The sequence below is a fragment of the Notolepis coatsorum genome (assembly GCF_963971535.1).
Source record: "Notolepis coatsorum genome assembly, chromosome: 20".
NCBI lineage: Eukaryota > Metazoa > Chordata > Actinopteri > Aulopiformes > Paralepididae > Notolepis > Notolepis coatsorum.
Window position 1 is genome coordinate 24,337,024 of NC_140184.1, and position 21,909 is coordinate 24,358,932.

General features: G+C 45.8%; 1 protein-coding gene across 2 annotated transcripts in view; it reads left to right on the forward strand.

Moving 5' to 3' along the window:
* Positions 1-21,909, forward strand: part of lrp4 (low density lipoprotein receptor-related protein 4) — a 184,358-nt gene that overhangs the window by 149,956 nt on the left and 12,493 nt on the right. For both annotated transcript variants that reach the window (XM_084337758.1, XM_084337759.1), the window contains exons 12-28: positions 976-1,206; positions 3,256-3,412; positions 4,378-4,595; positions 11,796-11,972; positions 12,666-12,791; positions 13,130-13,338; positions 13,573-13,654; positions 13,797-13,902; positions 14,437-14,638; positions 15,612-15,801; positions 16,191-16,322; positions 17,411-17,551; positions 19,348-19,434; positions 19,531-19,702; positions 19,826-19,988; positions 20,551-20,776; positions 20,887-21,190. In XM_084337758.1, the coding sequence (XP_084193884.1) occupies positions 976-1,206; positions 3,256-3,412; positions 4,378-4,595; positions 11,796-11,972; positions 12,666-12,791; positions 13,130-13,338; positions 13,573-13,654; positions 13,797-13,902; positions 14,437-14,638; positions 15,612-15,801; positions 16,191-16,322; positions 17,411-17,551; positions 19,348-19,434; positions 19,531-19,702; positions 19,826-19,988; positions 20,551-20,776; positions 20,887-21,190 (2,923 nt within the window). The remainder of the gene's footprint in view (positions 1-975; positions 1,207-3,255; positions 3,413-4,377; positions 4,596-11,795; positions 11,973-12,665; positions 12,792-13,129; positions 13,339-13,572; positions 13,655-13,796; positions 13,903-14,436; positions 14,639-15,611; positions 15,802-16,190; positions 16,323-17,410; positions 17,552-19,347; positions 19,435-19,530; positions 19,703-19,825; positions 19,989-20,550; positions 20,777-20,886; positions 21,191-21,909) is intronic.

Sequence of the window (21,909 nt, forward strand, 5' to 3'; positions counted from 1 at the left end):
GCGGTGGAGGTCTGGTGTAGATTTAAATGCTGTGGGGGTAGGCCCTGAGGCTGGAGAAGCAGCCCATCAATCTGGAGCGGATCAGCGGTGAACCCATCAGGTCAGTCTACTGGGGCTGCCGGGGACCGTGGCCCTTCACTCTCTCCGAGATTAATGTCGGCGCTTTATTGAAGCTGGCCGTCCACCATAACCTAAACATTTTTCTCTTTCCTCCTACCCCCAACCCCACCCACCCCAACCCCAACCGTACACCCCCGCCCCCCCCCTACCCCTTTCCAACGATTGTTTTGACCTTTTTCTACCATACTTTATTTTGGTCCTTGCTACTTTACCTCACTGTTTTCTTCTCTTTCTGTTTCTATACATCAATCTGTTTCACTTTCACTTGTGTTTCTTTGTCTTTGTTTGTTTGACTGACCTTTTTGCCCTTCATCTTTTCTCTCTATCTCTCTCTACCCCCTCCCTCTCTCGCTCTCTCTCTCTCCCGCTCTCTCTCTCCCTCCCTCTCTCTCCCTCCCTCTCTCTCCCTCTCTCTCATCTCGCTCTTGCTCTCTCTCCCTCTCTCTCCCACTCTCTCTCCCTCTCTCTCTCTCTCTCTCTCTCTCTCTCCCTCCCACTCTTGCTCTCTCTCTCCCGCTCTCTCTCTCCCTACCTCTCTCGCTCTCTCTCTCCCTCCCGCTCTCTCTCTCTCCCTCCCACTCTCTCTCCTTCCCACTCTCTCTCGCTCTCTCTCCCTCCCGCTCTCTCTCTCTCCCTCCCGCTCTCTCTCTCCCTCCCGCTCTCTCCCTCCCACTCTCCCTCCTGCTCTCTCTCTCTCTCTCTCTCTCCCTCCCTCTCTCTATCTCTCTCTCTCCCTCCCACTATCTCTCTCTCTCCCTCCCGCTCTCTCTCCTCTCTCCTCTCTCTCTCTCTCTCTCTCTCTCTCTCTCTCTCTCTCTCTCTCTCTCTCTTCCCCCCCCCCTCCCCCTCTCTCAGGTCCAGAGCCGGTGCTTCTGTTTGCTAACCGTATAGACATCCGCCAGGTGCTGCCCCACCGCTCTGAGTACACCCTCCTGCTGAACAACCTGGAGAACGCCATAGCGCTGGACTTCCACCACGACCAGGAGCTGGTGTTCTGGTCCGACGTCACGCTGGACCGCATCATGAAGGCCAACCTCAACGGCTCCAACGTGGAGGAGGTGGTCTCCACCGGCCTGGAGAGCCCAGGTTAGAGGGAGGCTCACTTTCACACACACACACACACACGCACACACACGCACAGTGTGATACCGTTTGATATCTCAACCTGGTATGGAAACCGTGGGGCCAAGAATAACAACAAATTGGCAAGGATTGTTAACATGGCCAGTAAAGTTATAGGGAAACCACAAAGACAATTGTCTGAGTTGTACTTGTATGTACTTCGGAATAGGGACAAGGCTCTGTGAATATTGTCGGATCCTTTGCATCCCCTTCATGGTGAGTTTGACATGCTTCCATCTGGAAGGCGCTATAGAGTTCCTCTAGCCCCAAAAAACATATTTAAGAAGTCCTTCATCCCACATGCCATTGGCCTGATGAATTCTTAGATTTTAACCATGGTACTGGTTAGGTACCTGAAGCTCTGTCCCTGTTTTTGTTTTTGTTGTTGTTGTTGTTTCTCTTTTTGCCTATGTACAGCATTGGGCTGTTTTGGGGTTTTTGTGCCTGTGTGGTGTTTGTATTGTGTTGTCTTGTGGATTGCAACCATGGTGAAGCCAAAGACAAATTTCCATGAAAGTGGACAAATAAAAATATCTATCTATCTACTTCATACATAGGTCACTCATTGCATTGACATTCATTTCCATTAAAGGTCCCGTGTCTTATAAATGGCCTTTTCCAGTGTTAAGCATTGTTTCCTAGCAATGGGGGATTATATCAATGTGGTCTGTGTCTCTAATTATTATTTTGATTTAGTCTCGAGTTCACGAGATCTTCCCTCACTCAACTAAGCCATTCTGATTTGACTGTTTTGCTGACGTGAATAAGGCATGATCTGCATAACTAACGCCCCCTCTATGGTTGTAGCGCAACCACGCTCAATGGCAGAGCGAGTGGAAATACCTGCACTTCCTCAAGCGGATGCCAACACACGCATTTACACACACACAACCTGGACCGGCGTGCGGGGAAGCACTAAGCCCCACGCGCATTTACACACAACCTGGACCGGCGCGCGGGAAGCACTAAGCACACGCGCATTTACATACAACCTGGACCGGCGCGCGGGGAAGCACTAAGCCCCACGCGCATTTACACACAACCTGGACCGGCGCGCGGGAAGCACTAAGCACACGCGCATTTACATACAACCTGGACCGGCGCGCGGGAAGCACTAAGCACACACGCATTTATACACACAACCTGCTCCGTGTCCTGTCTCTGTCTCTGTCTGCGTCTGCCAGTCGCTTATGGGCGGAGCCCAGTCAAAACAGCTTGAAATCTTCAGGTCGAAAAAGTTTGCTTTTGAGTACTTGATTAAAAATATAAAACAATGGGCGGTCAGGTGGCGTAACGGAGATTGCGTTCGTCACCAACCCCGGAGACGCTGGATTCGCCTGTTCGAATCCAGCTCACAGCTCCGGGGTTGTCACCACTTGGCTGGCCGTTCACACGAATACAATTGGCAGTATTAGAGGGTGGGAGAAGCTGGCGGGGTGGGTCCGGGTCGTTGTAAACAGCGACTCCTACAGTTCGGTACAGCACGGATAGGATCTAAGGGCGGTAGTGTGATCCTTCCACACGTTACACGCTCTCAGTGAGAGTCCGCGCTGCCAGGTGAAAAGAAGCGGTTGGCTAGACGTGTGTCGGAGGAAGCACGTGATAGCCTCCACTCTCCCAGACCGACTGTGGGGGGTAAGTGCGCAGCGACCAGGAAGGGGATTGGGAATTGGCATAACGACTAACATTGGGATGGGAGAAAATCGGAGGAAAAAGGAGGGGGAAAAAGATCAATAAAAAAAAATATATATATATATATATATAAAACAATGATTTCTTTTTTAGAGAAACTTTACAGATGTGTTCCATAGACTCACAGGAATTGTGTATTAAAGTTGCCTAAATAGTGCAAGGAATAGCAATGCATGGGACCTTTAAAGTCAACAACATGCTACATGCCCATAACCTTAAAGGGATAGTTCTTAGCATAATCCACGTTGTTCCACATCTTTGATTGTTCCCTAACCTTAACCCCTGACCCCTAGTTCTAACCCCTGGCCTGCCTTTCCCCAGGTGGTCTGGCCATTGACTGGATCCACGACAAGCTCTACTGGACAGACTCTGGGACGTCCCGTATCGAAGTGGCCAACCTGGACGGCACGCACCGCAAGGTCCTCCTCTGGCAGAGCATGGAGAAGCCCCGTGCCATCGCTCTGCACCCCATCGAGGGGTAGGGGGGCACAAACACACTCGTATCACGTCATTCACAGCAAATGCTTTCAAATGCTTTCAAGTGCATACAAACCTCTGCTACGTGTCGACGGTGGAGTCGTCCCAGTTGCAGTGTTGCACAAAGTTAAAGCGGGGATCAAAATTGCCCCCCAGGGGGCGAGCGTCTGTCTGGAGAGGCTGTTTTAATAACAGGCTGCACGGCTAACTGGGTTCTGTGTTTGTCTGTGTACTTTCATATCCTGCATTGGCAGTTGGTAACTTCGGACTAATTCCCCCAGAGAAATTTAAAACTAGGAAACTCATTTAGCTTATTACAGAGCTCATTAGCATGGGCTAATTGAGAATATTGAGGCTGAGGCTGTTGAAACTAAATGAGTGACAAAGGGTTTGAAGTTTTCCTTCATAACTCAATTTTAAATGGGGCCATCAACGATAGCCACACGCATACTATGCCTAAGGACCTATGGGGAGGTGTAGTCTGAGGTCACTTTGGACCGCCTGCGAGGTCCACCCGTATAGGGATTTATCATTGGGAAAATGGATTATCGGCTATTGTAACAATTCTGCCTCATGAACATTGAAACGCTTTCCATTTTTGCACAAAATGAGTTCCCTTCTATCACTAACATTATTGTTTAAGCTTTTCTGATTTAAATCAAATTCTGTGATTTTTTTTTTTTTACAATTAATTGCGAATATTTTCATGTTGAGCTATAGATTGTGGATGAATACGCACAGAAAGGTACACCATGCAAATGTTCATGCTTTATTTGTTTTAAACGAGACGATTTAGAAATGGGCAATGGGAAAAATACATTGCGTTTTCAAGATGGTGGACCGGCCGGAAACGGCAATGACGTAACCACTACACCTCCCTATCTTCCATCCTACCTCACTATAGCCCATGATTACCTGTTTGCATCAGGGGAGTGTTGAGCTGACCTCTCCCTCCCTCCCTCACAGGAAGATCTACTGGACGGACTGGGGGAACACGCCTCGCATCGAGTACGCCAACATGGACGGCTCCAACCGACGGATCATCGCAGACACACACCTGTTCTGGCCCAACGGGCTCACCATCGATTACGCCGGCCACCGCATGTACTGGGTGGACGCCAAGCACCACGTCATAGAGAGGGCTGACCTGGACGGACAAAACCGCAAAGCTGTCATCAGCCAAGGTAGACTGACTGACTCCTGACCAGTGTTGGGACTAACGCGTTACAAAGTAACGCGTTACAGAAACGAAGTTACTTTTTGCCGCAACTAGTACTCTAACGCATTACTTTTGAAATTCAGTAACGCTACTTACGTTACTGAATGGTTTGTTAGTTCGTTACTGCGTTATTTTTATGTAGATTCATAGCGAGCGTCCTTATTTCGCCTGCGTTTGTTTTGTTTACTGTAGACTGAAAGGCGCTATATAAAACGAAGTATTATTATTATTATTATTTCTTTCCGTAGCCTCATTCTGGTTTTCGCACTTCTGATTGGCCACTGACGTTCTGAAAGAAATAGGCGCTCTCTACAGTAAACAACAAGAGGACGCTCGCTATGAATCTACATAATAAGAACGCAGTAATAATAACGAACTAACAAACCATTTAGCAACTACTTGGAGAGATAATTAATATACAACATGGAAACGAGATAAAGAACATGTTTGAAGGGCTGCTGGAGTCAACTGGACTAACGTTACATCTCGACCACCGCAGACTGGTGACGGTGAGTGCAATGTGTTCACTGAAACTCAAGATCAACGGATTTTGACTGTACGAAATCTGCCAGGGAATCTCATAATACTAATCAAACAATATAAATATAGTCCTTTCATGCACAATTGATATCCTAACTATTCTAACGTTGCAATGCTTTGATTGATATCTTAAACAACGCTGCAAGATGGTTATGAATGAATTAATGAATGGATGAATGAATGAATGAATGAAAACTTTATTTAACAGATTGCAGAATGGGTACAATACAGTACGGCTCAATACATACAATTGTTAAGGGGATGCAGACCTGAGAAAGACGTTTGTCTTGTTTCCATCAGGGTCCCCCATTTTCAATTCATATAGACATTTATGACATACACAACATGATACATGACATTTATGGCATAGGGACATATAGGTATTTAGTACTGATACATTTGTGACATAAGCGGTATTCAAATATACAGTACTGTTACCCCTAGATCCTGACAGAGTATATACATATGATGGGGAGGGGACTGTACATTAGGAGGGGGTGGGTGGGTGGGAGAGAAATATACATACAGCGGGGAGGGAATATATAATGAAACGCTCTAGACCACATTGCTTAGCAGAGTTCGGTGATGTGAATGGAAACTGTCAAGTTGATCAACCGATTTTGAGTATATGGGGCATGGGACTTGAGCAATTTTTTTTTTATTTTTTTTTAAATAACTAAATAGTTACTTTTCACAGTAACTCATTACTTTTGGGTGTAAGTAACTTGTACAGTAACGAAGTTACTTTGAAATGAAGTAACTAGTAAAGTAACTGAGTTACTATTTTTCAGTAACTAGCACAACACTGCTCCTGACTGACTGACTCTGTGAATGACTGACGGAGAGAGAGAAACACACACACACACACACACACACACACACACACACACACATTAATGCATGCATACACACAAACACACACACTGTGTTGTTCCCCTAGGCCAGTGGTTCCCAAACTGTGGTGCGCGCGAGCGCCCTCTAGGTGGTGCGTGACATGAAAAGGCTAATGGTGGTAAATTAAAAATACAATACAATTTCATAAAAATCTGGATATTAAACATGCTGGCAGAGTACATGCATCCATGTTGTCGTGAACATTTTAATTAAATAAAGAAATTCCCTATCCATAGTCGCTGTGGGAAGAGATACAATAAAAAATTTAATCTGTGCACGGAGACCAGCAACAATTTTTTCTAACAGAAACCCATTGGGGGGTGCGTCAGCTAGGTCGGGAGGTGACAGGGGGTGCACGGCCAAAAAAGTTTGGGAACCGCTGCCCTAGGGCCCTCAGCCGACTGTGCTCCTCTGCCTCCTCTCTCTCTGGTGCCTTGGCTTACCTTTGTTTATGGAAAGTCTCATTTTCCAAACCCAAAACTCTTTAAGTAACAGTCGGCAGTGAAGGCTCTGTCAGCCACTGGGAAATGGAGAGAGAGGAGAGTTGTGTGTATCATGGGCCTGGTTATAATTCAGCTTCTCAGTTTCTCATTAATCACTGCGCTAATCATACAACCCCCCCCCCCTCCCCCTGTGGACTTAATCAATGCCATATTTCCATTAAAGGACACACACACACACACAATGTCCTCACACTCAACATAGGCACATCCAATAAATGTGAACATAAATCCCATGCATCCCAGGCCGTTTGTTTGTTGTTTATTCCTGTGGCTCTGCCTGTGCTTGATTTTAATTTTGTATTCGTGCACAAGACCTTTAACATGTGCAGATGTAGATCCATGCAAACTAGACACTGATCACACATGCATACATACACACATATACACACACACACACACGCACACACACACACACACACACACACACACACATACAGCTGCTGCTGTTAGGAACTGATGTTGTAGCGAGATAAAGTTCTGGTCATGTTGACTTGTGTCTTCCAACAGATTATAGTATAAAGTATAGTATAGGTTATGTCCCTGTAAGATCCACCTGGCTTGCAAGGCTACAGGTGTCTCCTGAGCTCGACTAGGGCCTGATTTCACACTCAGTAGTTGGCGCTTTTTGACATGTAGGCTTTTGCATGCCAAGGGCTTCCCAGAGCACAGTCCTGAGGGGTGCAGAGAGCACAGTTCTGAGGGGTCCATAGAGCACAGTTCTGAGGGGTGCAGAGAGCACAGTTCTGAGGGGTGCATAGAGCACAGTTCTGAGGGGTGCATAGAGCACAGTTCTGAGGGGTGCAGAGAGCACAGTTCTGAGGGGTGCATAGAGCACAGTTCTGAGGGGTGCATAGAGCACAGTTCTGAGGGGTGCAGAGAGCACAGTTCTGAGGGGTGCAGAGAGCACAGTTCTGAGGGGTGCAGAGAGCACAGTTCTGAGGGGTGCATAGAGCACAGTTCTGAGGGGTCCATAGAGCACAGTTCTGAGGGGTGCATAGAGCACAGTTCTGAGGGGTGCATAGAGCACAGTTCTGAGGGGTGCATAGAGCACAGTTCTGAGGGGTGCAGAGAGCACAGTTCTGAGGGGTGCATAGAGCACAGTTCTGAGGGGTGCATAGAGCACAGTTCTGAGGGGTGCAGAGAGCACAGTTCTGAGGGGTGCATAGAGCACAGTTATGAGGGGTGCATAGAGCACAGTTATGAGGGGTGCATAGAGCACAGTTCTGAGGGGTGCATAGAGCACAGTTATGAGGGGTGCAGAGAGCACAGTTATGAGGGGTGCATAGAGCACAGTTATGAGGGGTGCATAGAGCACAGTTATGAGGGGTGCATAGAGCACAGTTCTGAGGGGTGCATAGAGCACAGTTCTGAGGGGTGCATAGAGCACAGTTCTGAGGGGTGCATAGAGCAAAGCTCTGATGTCAGAAGTTGTCCTTGAACAAACCACTCAGGTATTCCACCCACACTATCGTATATGACCAGATTTCTCAACTGTTACCGGCCATAGTTAACATACATGCAAAGGTAGTGCCATATATTTGGAACAATTTCATTCATAGCTGGAACCAATGATTGATTGTCATTTGTAAATCCCACCCATCCACTGGTCTAAAGCACGCCCCAATCCTCCTTTTTAGCTGTAAAAAGTCTAGGCCGGGGAAAGGAAAGAACTAGATGCCTGAAGGGTACCCGCCACAGAAGCTTAAACCAAACCCTGCTGAAGTCTGGGCTTGTGCATGGACAAGCACCGTCTCACTTCATGATACCTGCATCCAACATGACCATAGACAAGCAGGCTAACTAAGACAGATCCCGTTCATACAACCACTGAGAAAAGTGGTGCCAAAGCATACGCGTGTGGAAGCAAAATGAGTATGTTTAGATATAACCTCCAAACCAAGCAGTTTTTTTGCATAATTTAGGTGTGCGTTTGTTGCGTCGTTGTGTTTTCCTATTTAATTGAAAAGGATGGTGGTGGAGTTTTTTTTAAAGCTGCTTTTAGAGAGTAAAAAGAGAGATTGGCCAAGGGGGACATTTTTGATGAGAGAGGAGAGGAGTGAAGGAGAGGGAGGGAGGGAGGGAGGGATGGAGTAAGGGAGGGTTGTGAACGCTCCCTAATGATGTGTGCTCGCTGGATAAAAGCCTATAATTGCCCCTGTCCATTCTCCAGACCCTCTGTTTGCTCAGACCACAGCCAGAACAAATGGCATGCGAGTGTGCGTGTCTGTGTGCGTCTGTGGTGTTTCTGGGTATTTCAAGGAGTATCTGTGCACTGATCTGTGTGGAGTAGCTGGAATGCGTGCCAGCTCCTCTTGTCATGGAGACGATGTGGGCCAGCGGTGGGTGGTAACCTATAGGACCGACACCCTTATCCACCCGGCACACCTGTGCACCTTGAAGGGGGAGCGGGAAATGTATTCATTGTATTCGGGATGCACCGATACCTTCTTTTTTTTCACTGCCGATATATAGATTCAGAGTCTCAAACTTGTAAGTATCGGCTGATGCGGAGTACTTATCCCATCCATTACATTTCTGGAACAACGTAGATCTTGACGATTTGTTTTGGAGCCAAAATGAATGAATTGAAATAATATTCCTGGTTCACCGTTATCTAATGATATCGAATGTGTTTTAAAATTCAGACATGTCGCTTTGATTTCTTACATGCATTGCTCTTGATCAAACATCCTTTTATGTGTAAAAAATACTGAAAATCTAGTCTCTTTGCTTTATTTTCTGACATGTTACGCATGGCTCTTGGCATTACATTTTAGTAATGGGGAAATTATACCGATCCCCTGTTTTAGCCTGGTACCAGCTCAATATCTGTTACCAGTATCGATGCACTCCTTGTGTGTGTGTGTGTGGGGGGCACACAGAAGATGCAATATTGATATGAGAGGGGCAAGGGGAGAAGAGTGGATGAAAGGGTTTTGTCGCTGTGAAGTATAAGGATACCATAGAGGGAGGTGAGAGATGTGTGTGTGGGGGTGTCGGGGGGGGGGGGGGGGGGGGGGGCCCACAGATGATGTCCCGTCGCCATGCAGCTGCCTACCCAGCTGTCGGAGAGGGATAGAGAGAGAGGGAGGAAGAAAGCCTGTGAAAAGAGTTGCCCATATCGCACTGTGGTCCTCCATAGCTTTTGGTGAAAGGGAGGGAAGAGGGTCCACTGTTCCATCATTCCCCCCCAACACACAGGGCTAACCATGCGTCCCCTTCAGGATAAGATCAGAAAACAGCCCCCTCCTCCCACCCTCATTCACCCAGTATTGCCTTACACACACCTGGACCCGATGCAGGGAGGTAGAGGGGGGGGGGGGGGGGGGGAGCATTCGTACCCAGGGTTGAGAAAATGTATTCCATTGCAGATTTCAGATTACCTGCATAGTTATAATTAGTAACATAATCTATTGGATTACTCTCAACACAGTAACGTGGCCTGATACTTTAGAATTAGGCTACTTTGCCTCTTGAATGTACAGAATTGGAGATTAAAACAGACAATTGATACCACTTTTGTGCACTATCATGTACTAGCCTGATTAACATGATTTAATTTGTGCTCATAATCTTGCCATCATAATTCTGCCCCTTTCAAACATGCTTCTAAGTAATCCAACAAGTAATCACTACAGTCGTGTTTCAAAAGTATCTGAAAAATGTTATCTGATGTTTTTACTGTTATCGGATAACTGTTTATCGAAGACCATCTTTGATTAACTCTACCTAGCATTTGGTAGCGGACATAGCGGCACGGTGGTGTAGTGGTTAACACTGTCGCCTCACAGCAAGAAGGTCCAGGGTTCGAATCCCGCTTGGGGACCAGGTTTCCATGGTGCCAGTTACCCAGGTGGGGTATCCCCCAGGCCCTTCTGTGTGGAGTTTGCATGTTCTCCCCGTGCTCGCAAGGGTTTTCCCCCCCGATAAGATAAACCCAATGGAAAAACATGCACAACAACAAGATCGCTAACGCTGTGGCGTCCTTGACGAAGACGGACAGGAGCACTTGGATTGGTCCCCTGGCGCGGCTCACGTTGTGCCTGTCTGCTCCCGGCTGCCCTTGGGGGGGAAGGACGACGGGATGGGTTAATCGCAGATACGAATTGCATGCATGCATCGCATGTGTGCCAATTGATGACCTCGGAGCAGGTCCTAAATTAAATTATTATTATAATATTTGGTAGCAGATGCTCGTACTGACGCTTGCCAGCAGCAAAAGAGGACACTTTGCATTGTGGGGGTAGATCAGTGGGACCGATGACATCATGTGTGCAGCCATACTTAAGTCGTACTTACTCCCTCATTAGTGATAAAACACTATAAACTTTACTGTCGGTCTTCAGATAACATGTGGGAACAAACACGCACACAGAGATCAACATAACTCATTATCATTCTAGTCTCTTTCCAGTTAGAGCCATTTGCCACTTGACATTTATGCCGTGCTGTAAAACACTGCCATTAAACCAACAGTCCTGTTTTAAAGGCCCTACGCAGGCGCCCTCACCGCAAATTGTGTAGCAGCAACAGAAATAAAGCAAGGAGAAATAACTTTTTCCATCCATTCAGCACTCGTCAGATAAGCCAGTCCAACTGGTTTAGAGAGAGAGAGAGAGGAGATATGGAAGAGTCCGCCCCGGCCCACGTTGCCTAGAGAGACGGTCTGATGATCAGACTGAATTATGAAATGATTTTAAAGCAGGCAAGTCTAGCGATTGCTAATTCAGGGTCTGGATCCAGGCGACTTCAATCACCCGTACCGCTTTTGCAAACTGACGGATGGGGGGTGTGTGTGTGTGTGTGTGTGTGGGGGGTTTGATCCTACTATGTGTTTCTGAAATTGAAACCCCGTGGGACAGCCTGTCCGCCGGCTAGCCAGGGCTACAAAGCTCACTTAATTAGCAACAGGCTAGTGAGAAGCAGGCTAATTGAAAGCAGCTCTCTGATTGGGTAATGACACTGTGACATCACCCAAAGCCACCACAGCTCCGCGTCGGAGGATGTTGTGTGCAGGCAGCATTTCTGAATCGTGAGCTTTTGTGCCAAATGTGACACTCTATTATTTTCCATATTTGTGTGTGTGTGTGATATCAGTCTGTCGGAACGTATGCTTATTGACTTTGAAGATGATTGACTTTGTATGTTGAAATGTCTTTGGGGTTCTCCGTGGCTGACTGTTGCCATCTGTTTAACTGATGCTTGGACTCCTGTCTCTCCTCCTCCAGGCTTGCCCCACCCGTTTGCCATCACCGTGTTTGAAGACAGCCTGTACTGGACCGACTGGCACACCAAGAGCATCAACAGTGCCAATAAGTTCACTGGCAAAAACCAGGAGATCATTCGCAACAAGCTGCACTTCCCTATGGACATCCACACCCTGCACCCCCAGAGGCAGCCAGCAGGTAGCCTACACACACACACACACACACACACACACACACACACACACACACACACACACACACACACACACACACACACACACACACACACACACACACACACACACACCAGACACAGGCAGGTCGGTAGCCTACAGACACACACACACACACACACACACACACACACACCAGAGTTGAGATGGTTAGGTTAACGTTATGGATAAATGTCATGAAGATAGAGAGTCCTGTACTCGTGCCTGCATGCACACACGCAAACACACATACATACATACATACATACACACACACACGCAAACACACACATATGATACTTTAAAGATCCTCTAACTAAGATTTCCTATAATTTAGAACGAGGACCGGTTACTCTCAACCATGCAAACAATTACCTTGAATAAGCGCACAATTTAGTGGGTTGGGTCTACAAGGTCCTCATTTTCTGGACGGTGTCGAATGAGAGCCGCGTAGACTCAACCACTAAATGTACTGTAATGTAACTTAGTCAAGTCAAGAGTTTTATTTGTCACGGCATACAAGTATACAATGAAATTAGGCTAAGGTAATTGTACGTGGTCGAGTCTAAACAGTTCTCCTCTCCGTTCTCAAACTATCACAAATCTTCTTTAGTGTTTTTGTTCAACACGGTGCACGGCAGCCATGACAATATCGGTCTCCTCGCTTGCTTTCGTCTAGGAGGGAGGAACCGGTGTGGAACCAACAACGGAGGCTGCAGTCACCTCTGTCTCCCTAGCAACACAACGTTTACCTGTGCCTGTCCGACAGGCTTCAAGAAGTTGGACCATCACAACTGTGCCAAAAGTGAGTATCTCAATATCAGTAACTTGTCAGGCAGAATACAATATCATCTGGTGAAAGTGGATTATTTTACTTTACATTGGTAAATTATATACGCATGCTACTTAAAGTTACACTGCATTATTTAAGTATTTTCTAGCAAATGTGCCAATATTGGAAAAATGCACTTTAAGCTTAGCCAGTCTACATGTGTGTGGTCATTAGCATACCCACTTTTTAGTAGGACGTAGTCCAATTAAGAATCCCTAGCATGCATGCTTCAGTGTTTGTTGTGCTTTGTGCTGTGCTGACCCTGTTATTAAACCTAGAGCACTGACAGAAGACCTTTGGTCTTTAATCAGGTCTTGACAAGTTCCTGCTTTTTGCCCGAAGGACGGACATCCGACGGATTAGCTTTGACACAGAGGACATGTCAGATGATGTCATCCCTTTGGCCGACGTACGCAACGCCGTGGCGCTGGACTGGGATGCCAAAGACGGCTTCATCTATTGGACAGACGTCACCACTGATTCCATCAACAGGGCCCAATGGGACGGCTCCAAACAAGAGGTCAGTACCACCTCTGTATGGCTGCCCTGACTTAACTATTTGAGCTGAAGTGGACCAGCAAACTCACTGATGAAATCCATAATGTTATTATCATCTGCCCTTGAGTTTTCAGAGTAATGAAGAAAAAGCTAGAGAATTCAGAATCTGCCCTTGTATCTGATTCAAGTTGATGCAATACTGCCACCTATTGGGGATAATGTGAAATTACAATGGCTTGTTGTCTTGTGTCGTCAGGCGGTTGTGGACACCAGTCTTGAGAGCCCAGCAGGTTTGGCGATCGACTGGGTGACCAACAAGCTTTACTGGACCGATGCTGGTAAGAACCACATTGAATAGCCATGTCAATTCCTGTCCCTGGTATTTATGATGCAGGATATCATATTTTGACCTTCATGGTGGCAATGGTCACTACTGGTAAGGTGGATGAAATCAATGTAGTGTGTGTGTCTGTGTTTCAGGTACGGATCGTATTGAGGTGTCTAACGCAGATGGGAGCATGCGGACGGTGTTGATCTGGGAGAACCTGGACCGGCCCAGAGACATTGTGGTTGACCCTATTGGAGGGTGAGACTTGTGTATAGCAACTAAATTTAATGACTGTGATCATTTAATACCTCAGACAAACTATATATAACTCTGTTGTAAGGTTTCAGATTAACAATATTTTCAGACTTTATTATCTAAAGATTGTAAGTTAAGAGTGATGTGTTCATTCATAGTTAGAGACGGTAGAGGTTGTGTGCTCTCTGGTGATTATATTGTATTTACACCCCAAAGAGATTTGGATTGACTTTACAACTGCAAATACATGGTCTGTTTCAAAACAGTAAATTGTAGTTTTTAAACCCCCCAAAACATATAATAAATGAATACATAAACAGTGAGGGGAACGTCACAAGCAAGAGCCTGCTGTGCACCATGTCTGACATGCATTCACCTGGTTTCTTTTCTGCTACACATGTTCATGTCTGACCTGCATTCATCTGGTTTATCTTCTGCTACACAGTTGTATGTCTGACATGCATTCATCTGGTTTATTTTCTGCTACACAGTTGTATGTCTGACATGCATTCATCTGGTTTATTTTCTGCTACACAGGTTCATGTACTGGACTGACTGGGGTGCCAACCCCAAGATTGAGCGAGCTGGAATGGATGCGTCCAGTCGGATAGTAATCATCTCATCTAACCTGACATGGCCCAACGGGCTGGCCATTGACTACCAGACCAAACGCCTGTACTGGGCTGATGCTGGCATGAAGACCATTGAGTATGGCAACTTTGATGGATCTGACAGACAGGTACGGAGGCCTGGGGAAAAAAGGGGGAAGAAAATGTCCTGTTCTGTAATGTTTTCTGGAAATGGACAGGATAGCTGGATATCCTTCCAGGAATCTTCATGACAAAACCAAATGTATGTAGAATTGATACTGAAATTGAGGCAGACATGACAATTTACATGAACATTCTACAGTTTCCTCACAGCAAGAAGGAACATGAGTTTGCATGTTCTCCCCGTGTTTATGTGGGTTTCCTCCCACACCATAAAAGACATGCATGCTAGATATATAATAATCCTGCCGTTGCCCTTGACCAAGGTACTGGCATTACAACTGGACTTGGTCCCTGGGTACCGCACTGTGTGACTGCTCCTAAATAGTTAGAATGGGTCAAAATGCAGAGAATGAATTTCCCCAAGGGGATTAATAAAGGTTCAACTTATCTTAACTTATCTTATCTTATTTAGAGTAATTGGTCAAATTATAACATTTTACAAATACATGTAAGATTGCTATATAAATACAAATACATCCATTGTAATGGCTCATACATTGGTCTTCACTATGAAGATGCTCTGCAGCTTCTGGCCGCCTCAGACCTACTCCTATCCGAGCTCCGGGGGGGTCATCAAAGAGAAGCCGCATATTCTCGTCCTTGCCCCACAATGGTGGAACGAACTTCCCACCACAGTTAGGACAGCCGAAACCCGTCCAATCTTTCGCCGTCGACTAAAGACACTTCTTCAATCACTATCCAAAATGAAAATATATATATATCTAACCCTAACTAACCTTACTGTCTTAATATACTAACCTACACTGTAGCACTCAACACTTTGATGAACATTATTACTCAGCTGATAGAGTTGTACCTTTCCTGCTGACTTGTTGTACAAAACTTGTAAGTCGCTTTGGATAAAAGCCTCGGCTAAATGACAAAATGTAAATGACAAAATGTAAATGTAGTTGTTTTTGCCTTGCTCTTTGTGTCCAGATATTGATAGGCACCCAGTTGCCCCATCCCTTTGGCCTGACCCTACATGAAGACAAGCTGTACTGGACAGACTGGCAGTCCAAGAGCATCCAGAGTGCCGACAAACTCACCGGCCTGGGACGACACACGCTGGCCGAAAACCTGGAGAACCTCATGGATATACACATGTTTCACCTACACCGTGAGACAGGTGAGTGTGTGCATGGTAGTCAGGGACTCAGAATGGATGCACGTGAGCTATTGGTCCTGTGTAGTCTCTCGTGACAGTAGAAAGAATTCTCCCATCGCCTCATCCATTGTCTTTTCCTGCCACTGAGAGAGGATTAGGGGCCAGGTAAACTGATCCCAGATCACTGGCTCAGAGGGCAGCAGACGGCACCTGGGGCTCATACCAAGAGCTGAAGACTCACTGATCTGAGAGATGTATAGTGCATTGGAATGTCTACACTGTCTGCCTGAATGTCTGTCTGTTTGTTTTCCTGAACACTATCTAAATTATAAGAGGGGGACAGATTTGACTCTTATGGTGTTTAAATCAGGACAGTGTGTCAACAAACTCTTCTGTGTCTCCATTTGTAGTGTATAACCCATGCGCTGTGAATAATGGAGGCTGCAGTCACCTGTGTCTCCTGGCGCCGCCCCCTAAAGCTTCTAGCTGCGCCTGTCCCACTGGCATCAACCTGCAGTTGGATGGAAAGACCTGCACACACGGTAGGGCACCAGCGTTTAAAGGGAGCGTCTGTGACTTTTAGATTCCTTCTATTGGTCGCTAACCAAACCCTTTCTTCCTATTCCTCCTCTTCATCTTCCCCCGGCTAATGGAGATACGTTCTCCATTAACTTACACGAGGAATGCAAACAGGGGGGGGATGGTGCTAGTTTCTCCGAAACATTACATTACATAAACGCAGTGTCCTCCTAAGAGGCTTCATTAGCGATCAATAGATTATGCTTTTAAGAAATCTCAAACCTCCCCCTTTTAAACGGCTTGTAAGGTAAACGGGTTATTTTTACTATGACCAGAGATTCATGTTTAACCCTTTCACTGCCGCACTACCAAAACGGTTAACCCTTTCACTGCCACACCGCAGCCGGTTAACCCTTTCACTGCCACACGACAGAAGGTTAACCCGTCGGTTGTGTGATAGTAAACGGTTAACCTTCTGTCGTGTGGCAGTTAAAGATATAATGAGTAGAATTATCCTAGAAAAGAATGATCCCTCTCAATCATCACTTAAGACTCACTAAAATTGTGTTTCTCTGCAGAGACCTCTCACTCCCTGTCTGTGTTTTCGTATAGGAATGCACCTGATTGGATAAACAGGCCGCTAGTGGGCAGTCTGCTCCCGTTTTCAAAAATAAAATGGCGGTTTGTTCGCTTGTCAACTTTCATTTTTTTCTACCTAAGGTTGAACTTAAAATATGACAACTTTTTTGTGGTAGGTTTGATATGATTGTATTAGATCTTGTGTCATATTTGATCTGCAATGCCTAGGTTGACAGTTTGCTATAATACTGTAAACATCACATTGTTCTGATGGTGCTCTAGTGACATCTAGTGGCTGAAACTACTTAGTTTACTGTCAAATCAAAAAAAAGTATGGACTGTCGAGCCTAATTCCCCTAATGTGTTCACTATAAGCTACCTGTTTTCACTCACAGTTCCATGTCCATTCTCATATATGTGTTCTCCTGTATAGGGATGAATCTGTATTTAGAGACTCATAGGCTGGAGGGCCATTGCTCTTTATACATAGACACAGGCGTTCTTATATGTGCTTTATGTGTGCAATGTGCAGGGATGAGCAGCTTCCTGGTCTTTGCACGGAGGACAGACATCAGAATGGTCTCTCTGGACATCCCCTACTTTGCTGATGTGGTCCTGGCTGTCAACGGCTCCATGAAGAACACCATCGCCATCGGAGTGGACCCTAAAGAAGGTGTGTGTGTGTAGCCACTAGCCAGTGTTTTGTTAGATTTAGTTGACTTTTAATGAATGTTACTTATCATGTCTTCCTTCAGGATAGGACTCTGCGTTGTGTTGTTGGATGTTGACGTAAAGTCACTCTAATGAAATCTCCCCTTGCGATAATATACGACACACAGGCTCCCAGTATTCTCTTTAGAGCACAGGTTTATTGGCATAAACAGCTAAATGGTTACAAATAGGATGCTCTCCGATTATCTCGGTGCGAGCTGAATACCAAAGAGACCAAGATCCTCTCTTTCTTTGGCATAATATGACCATTTGTTATCACCCTCTCCTTTGGTTATCTCCCTTTCTGGCACCTAAAAAACACAACCTCTGGCCTCCTAGAGTAATTAGTTTAGCTAACTAAAATGTTGACACTTTACACCTTGACTTAATATCAGGTCAGAAATAAGAATAGACTGTTCATTTAATATTACCGGTAACACTCTTGGCTTTAAGGTCCAAGTGATCTTAGACCTATATAATTGTTTTAATGGTTTTATCTGTGTCTAATCTATGGTTCGGTTTAAAACCGTAATGACCAATCGGATCACTACAATATGTAATTGTTTTTAAATTATGACCCGTTTCTTTTTTTTCTTTTCTTTTTAAAATGTGCTCTTAATTGTTCTGATTGTCTGATGTTTCTGTATTTATTAACGCACTATGACACTTGTGGATGTAACATCCACAAAGGGTTTGCGCGGCTTTTTCCGACGCAAAGCCGGTGCAAATAGCGCTGGAACACAGTTTGCTATCCACAGAGGAGGCGCAACGGGTGAAATGAGGTGGTAACTGCGTTCCATCAGCATTGTGTCTGGTGCAATCATCCGGAGACACAGGTTGCCAGCTCAAGCCTACTGGATGAAATCAAGGATGATATTGAGCCAGCCATCCAGAGATCCCATGCAATCGTATTTATTATTTAAATATTGTTATTTAACATTGTCGGCTTTCCCAATGTTGTCAGCGTTATTGATTGATTGATTTTGAATCATGCTGCAACTTTTATTTGTGTTATTGCTCTTGCTGCTTGTTTTATTATGTATTCATTATATAAAGCACTTTGAACTGCAATCCTTGTATGAAAGGTGCTATAATAAAGATTATTATTATAATAATTGACGTTCCAACTGTACCACCAAGCGAAAACAATTGTACCACTGCACACTCATATGCTCCAGATTAAGAATAAACTTTTAATTTATAACGTTACGTCGGGTCCATGTGGAGCTGGAAACACGGCCAATGAAAAGTGTATTCTGGAGTATATGATAATGCAGGTTCTATTATCCTAACTAAAGATTAAATACAACTTGCTCACTCAAAATATTTGTTAATTATCAAATATCTTCACTGGCACAGTGCCTAAATTCGGTATAAAGATTCTGCACTATGGACAGGTCTGCTAAAAATAATTTATTTGTGGATGACAAACAAATGCAATGACGAAATAAACTAAATAAACACATTTGGCATCTGGATCGCGACTTGGAGGTCTTGACGGATGAGGTCCAAACACATCTTGCCCAACTGAACAAGAACACGACACCTGCAGCCAAGCAACACATTTGGCATCTCCTATCCCAGTCTGTGAGGGCAGTTGGGATATACAAACGGCCTCAAGAGGACCAAGGCGAAGGTCTCATTCAAATGCCTCGCGCTAAACAGCTACGAGCAGACTGTGGAGCAGACGCTTGCTTCATTTCAGGTTTATTGTGGATGTGTACACTAACACTGATGTGTATATGGCGCCCCCTGTAGGCAAGGTGTATTGGTCTGACAGCACCCTCAAGAAAGTCAGCCGAGCCAACATTAATGGAACAGCTCACGAAGATATCATCGCCACTGGTGAGGACAACCTTAATAGACTAGACGGGTTTACCCTTCCCAGTCAAGCTGGTCATAACTCAATCCCATCACATATCTCTCTCTCTCTCTCTCTAGGTCTGATGACAACAGACGGTCTGGCTGTAGATGCGGTGGGCAGGAAGATCTACTGGACTGACACTGGCACCAACCGTATTGAGGTGGCCAATCTGGACGGTTCCATGAGGAAGGTTTTGATCTGGCAGAGTCTGGACAGTCCACGGGCCATCGCCCTCTACCACGAGATGGGGTGAGACTCCACATTTGTGATACGTTTAGTGTCTCAGGCTTCCTTTTCCACGTTTCCATCGGCCCCTTGCTACAACATCTTTACACCATCTAACCTCTTCCTTTCCCTTGGTCTCTCCTGCAGCCATATGTACTGGACAGACTGGGGAGAGCATGCCAAGCTGGAGCGCTCCGCAATGGATGGCTCGGACCGCGCGGTTCTGATCAGTAACAACCTGGGCTGGCCCAACGGCCTGGCTATTGACAAAGCCGGCTCGCAGTTACTGTGGGCTGACGCTCACACAGAGGTTAGCAATGACCCCCGACGGTGACCTTTCACAGATATTAGTTTATATCCAGAATATGTCATTCTACAACCATATGTTCCACAAACCACGTGCAACCCAGATTCTGCTCAAACAAGGGACTAAACACGTTTCGCAATTATGCCACAATAATGTGGAACGCCCTACCCACAGTTGTAAAGGAATGTGAATCACTACCCTCCTTCAAAAGCGCTCTCAAAGAGCACCTACGGGTGGCTGCAATTAGAAACTGGCCCCTGTAAATGTCAAAATCCCCCCCCACCCAACCCCCTATAATGTACAGTTTCTTCCCCTTTGGATACATTTTTTTTATGATGTTCTCTCTTTCTTACACAGTACTGTATATTTGTATGTCTTGTATGTCATAAATGTCTTGATGAATTGGAAATGGAGGACCCTGATGTAAACAAGACGAAAGTCTTTTTCTGGTCTTCATCCTCTTAGCAGTTGTTTGTATTGAGCTGTACTGTATTGTACCCATTCTGCAATCTGTTAATAAAGTTTTCAAACAATCAATCAATGTCACTTCTCTCTGGTCCTGTAGCGCATCGAGGCGGCGGACCTGAACGGGCTGAACCGCCACACCCTGGTGTCCCCGGTGCAGCACCCCTACGGCCTCACCCTGCTGGGACCACACATCTACTGGACCGACTGGCAGAGCCGCAGCATCCAGCGGGCGGACAAGACCACAGGCTCCAACACCATCACGGTGCGCGGCAACCTGCCAGGCCTGATGGACATACAGGCGGTGGACAGGGACAAGCCACTGGGTGAGTCCTGCTGCTGACTGACGGTGTGATGGATGACTGATTTTTGAAGTGGATTTCCAGCTTGACCCGTGTTTGACTCTCCTCCTTCTCTCTTCCCTGTCCTCCTCCAGGTTTTAACAAGTGCGGTCGGCAGAACGGCGGATGCACCCACCTGTGCCTGCCCCGCCCCAACGGGACGTCCTGTGCCTGTCCCACCGGCATCCTGCTCAAGGGCGACGCCAGGTCCTGTGACAACTCTCCGGAGACCTACCTGCTCTTCTCCAATCGGGTCAGCGTGCGGAGGATCTCCCTGGACACCAGCGACCACACGGACGTGCACGTCCCCGTCCCAGAGCTGCACAACGTGATCTCACTGGACTACGACAGCGTGGATGCCAAACTCTACTATACTGATGTTACTTTGGACGTAATTAGGTACACATACCGTAATTTTCGCACTATAAGCCGCACCGGAGTATAAGCCGCAGCAGCTAAATTGAATGATGTGTACATATATAAGCCGCACTGGACTATAAGCCGCAGGTGTTTTAATGTTTAATTACCATATCGCTGCTGGCGGGACAAAACCTCATAACTCCAAAAACCCAACTTTTCAGCAGATGAAAAAAACGAACACAGATTTGAGGGTGAATAGAGTTAGGAGATTTATACAGATGATCGGTTGAATGCTTTCCCATTGTTTAAACTTTGTAAAACCCACACACACATGGAGGCTGATCTATGGAGTTGATTTATATAAAAAAATATATATTTAAAAATGGAGTTATGAGGTTTTGTCCCGCCAGCAGTGATATGTAATTAGCATTGGGACACAATACTGTCGGACAAATAACAAGAATTAACTCATTTACAAGTTGTATTAAGTTTAGCAAATAAGGGAACAGATAAATAACATTTCAATGCAGTCAAAAAAGCAATATTTCGATTTTTACATTTTCGGGTTTGGTCACGTCGAGTCACATAATAGCCGCACCGTTATATAAGCCGCAGGGTCGAAAAATGGGGGGGAAAGGCGCGGCTTATAGTCCGAAAATTACGGTACATACGTGCTTGGGACAATGGGACATGCATACAAACACATAGACACTCGTTTTGTTTATTATTTGTCACAACAAAATACAGAATACTTTATG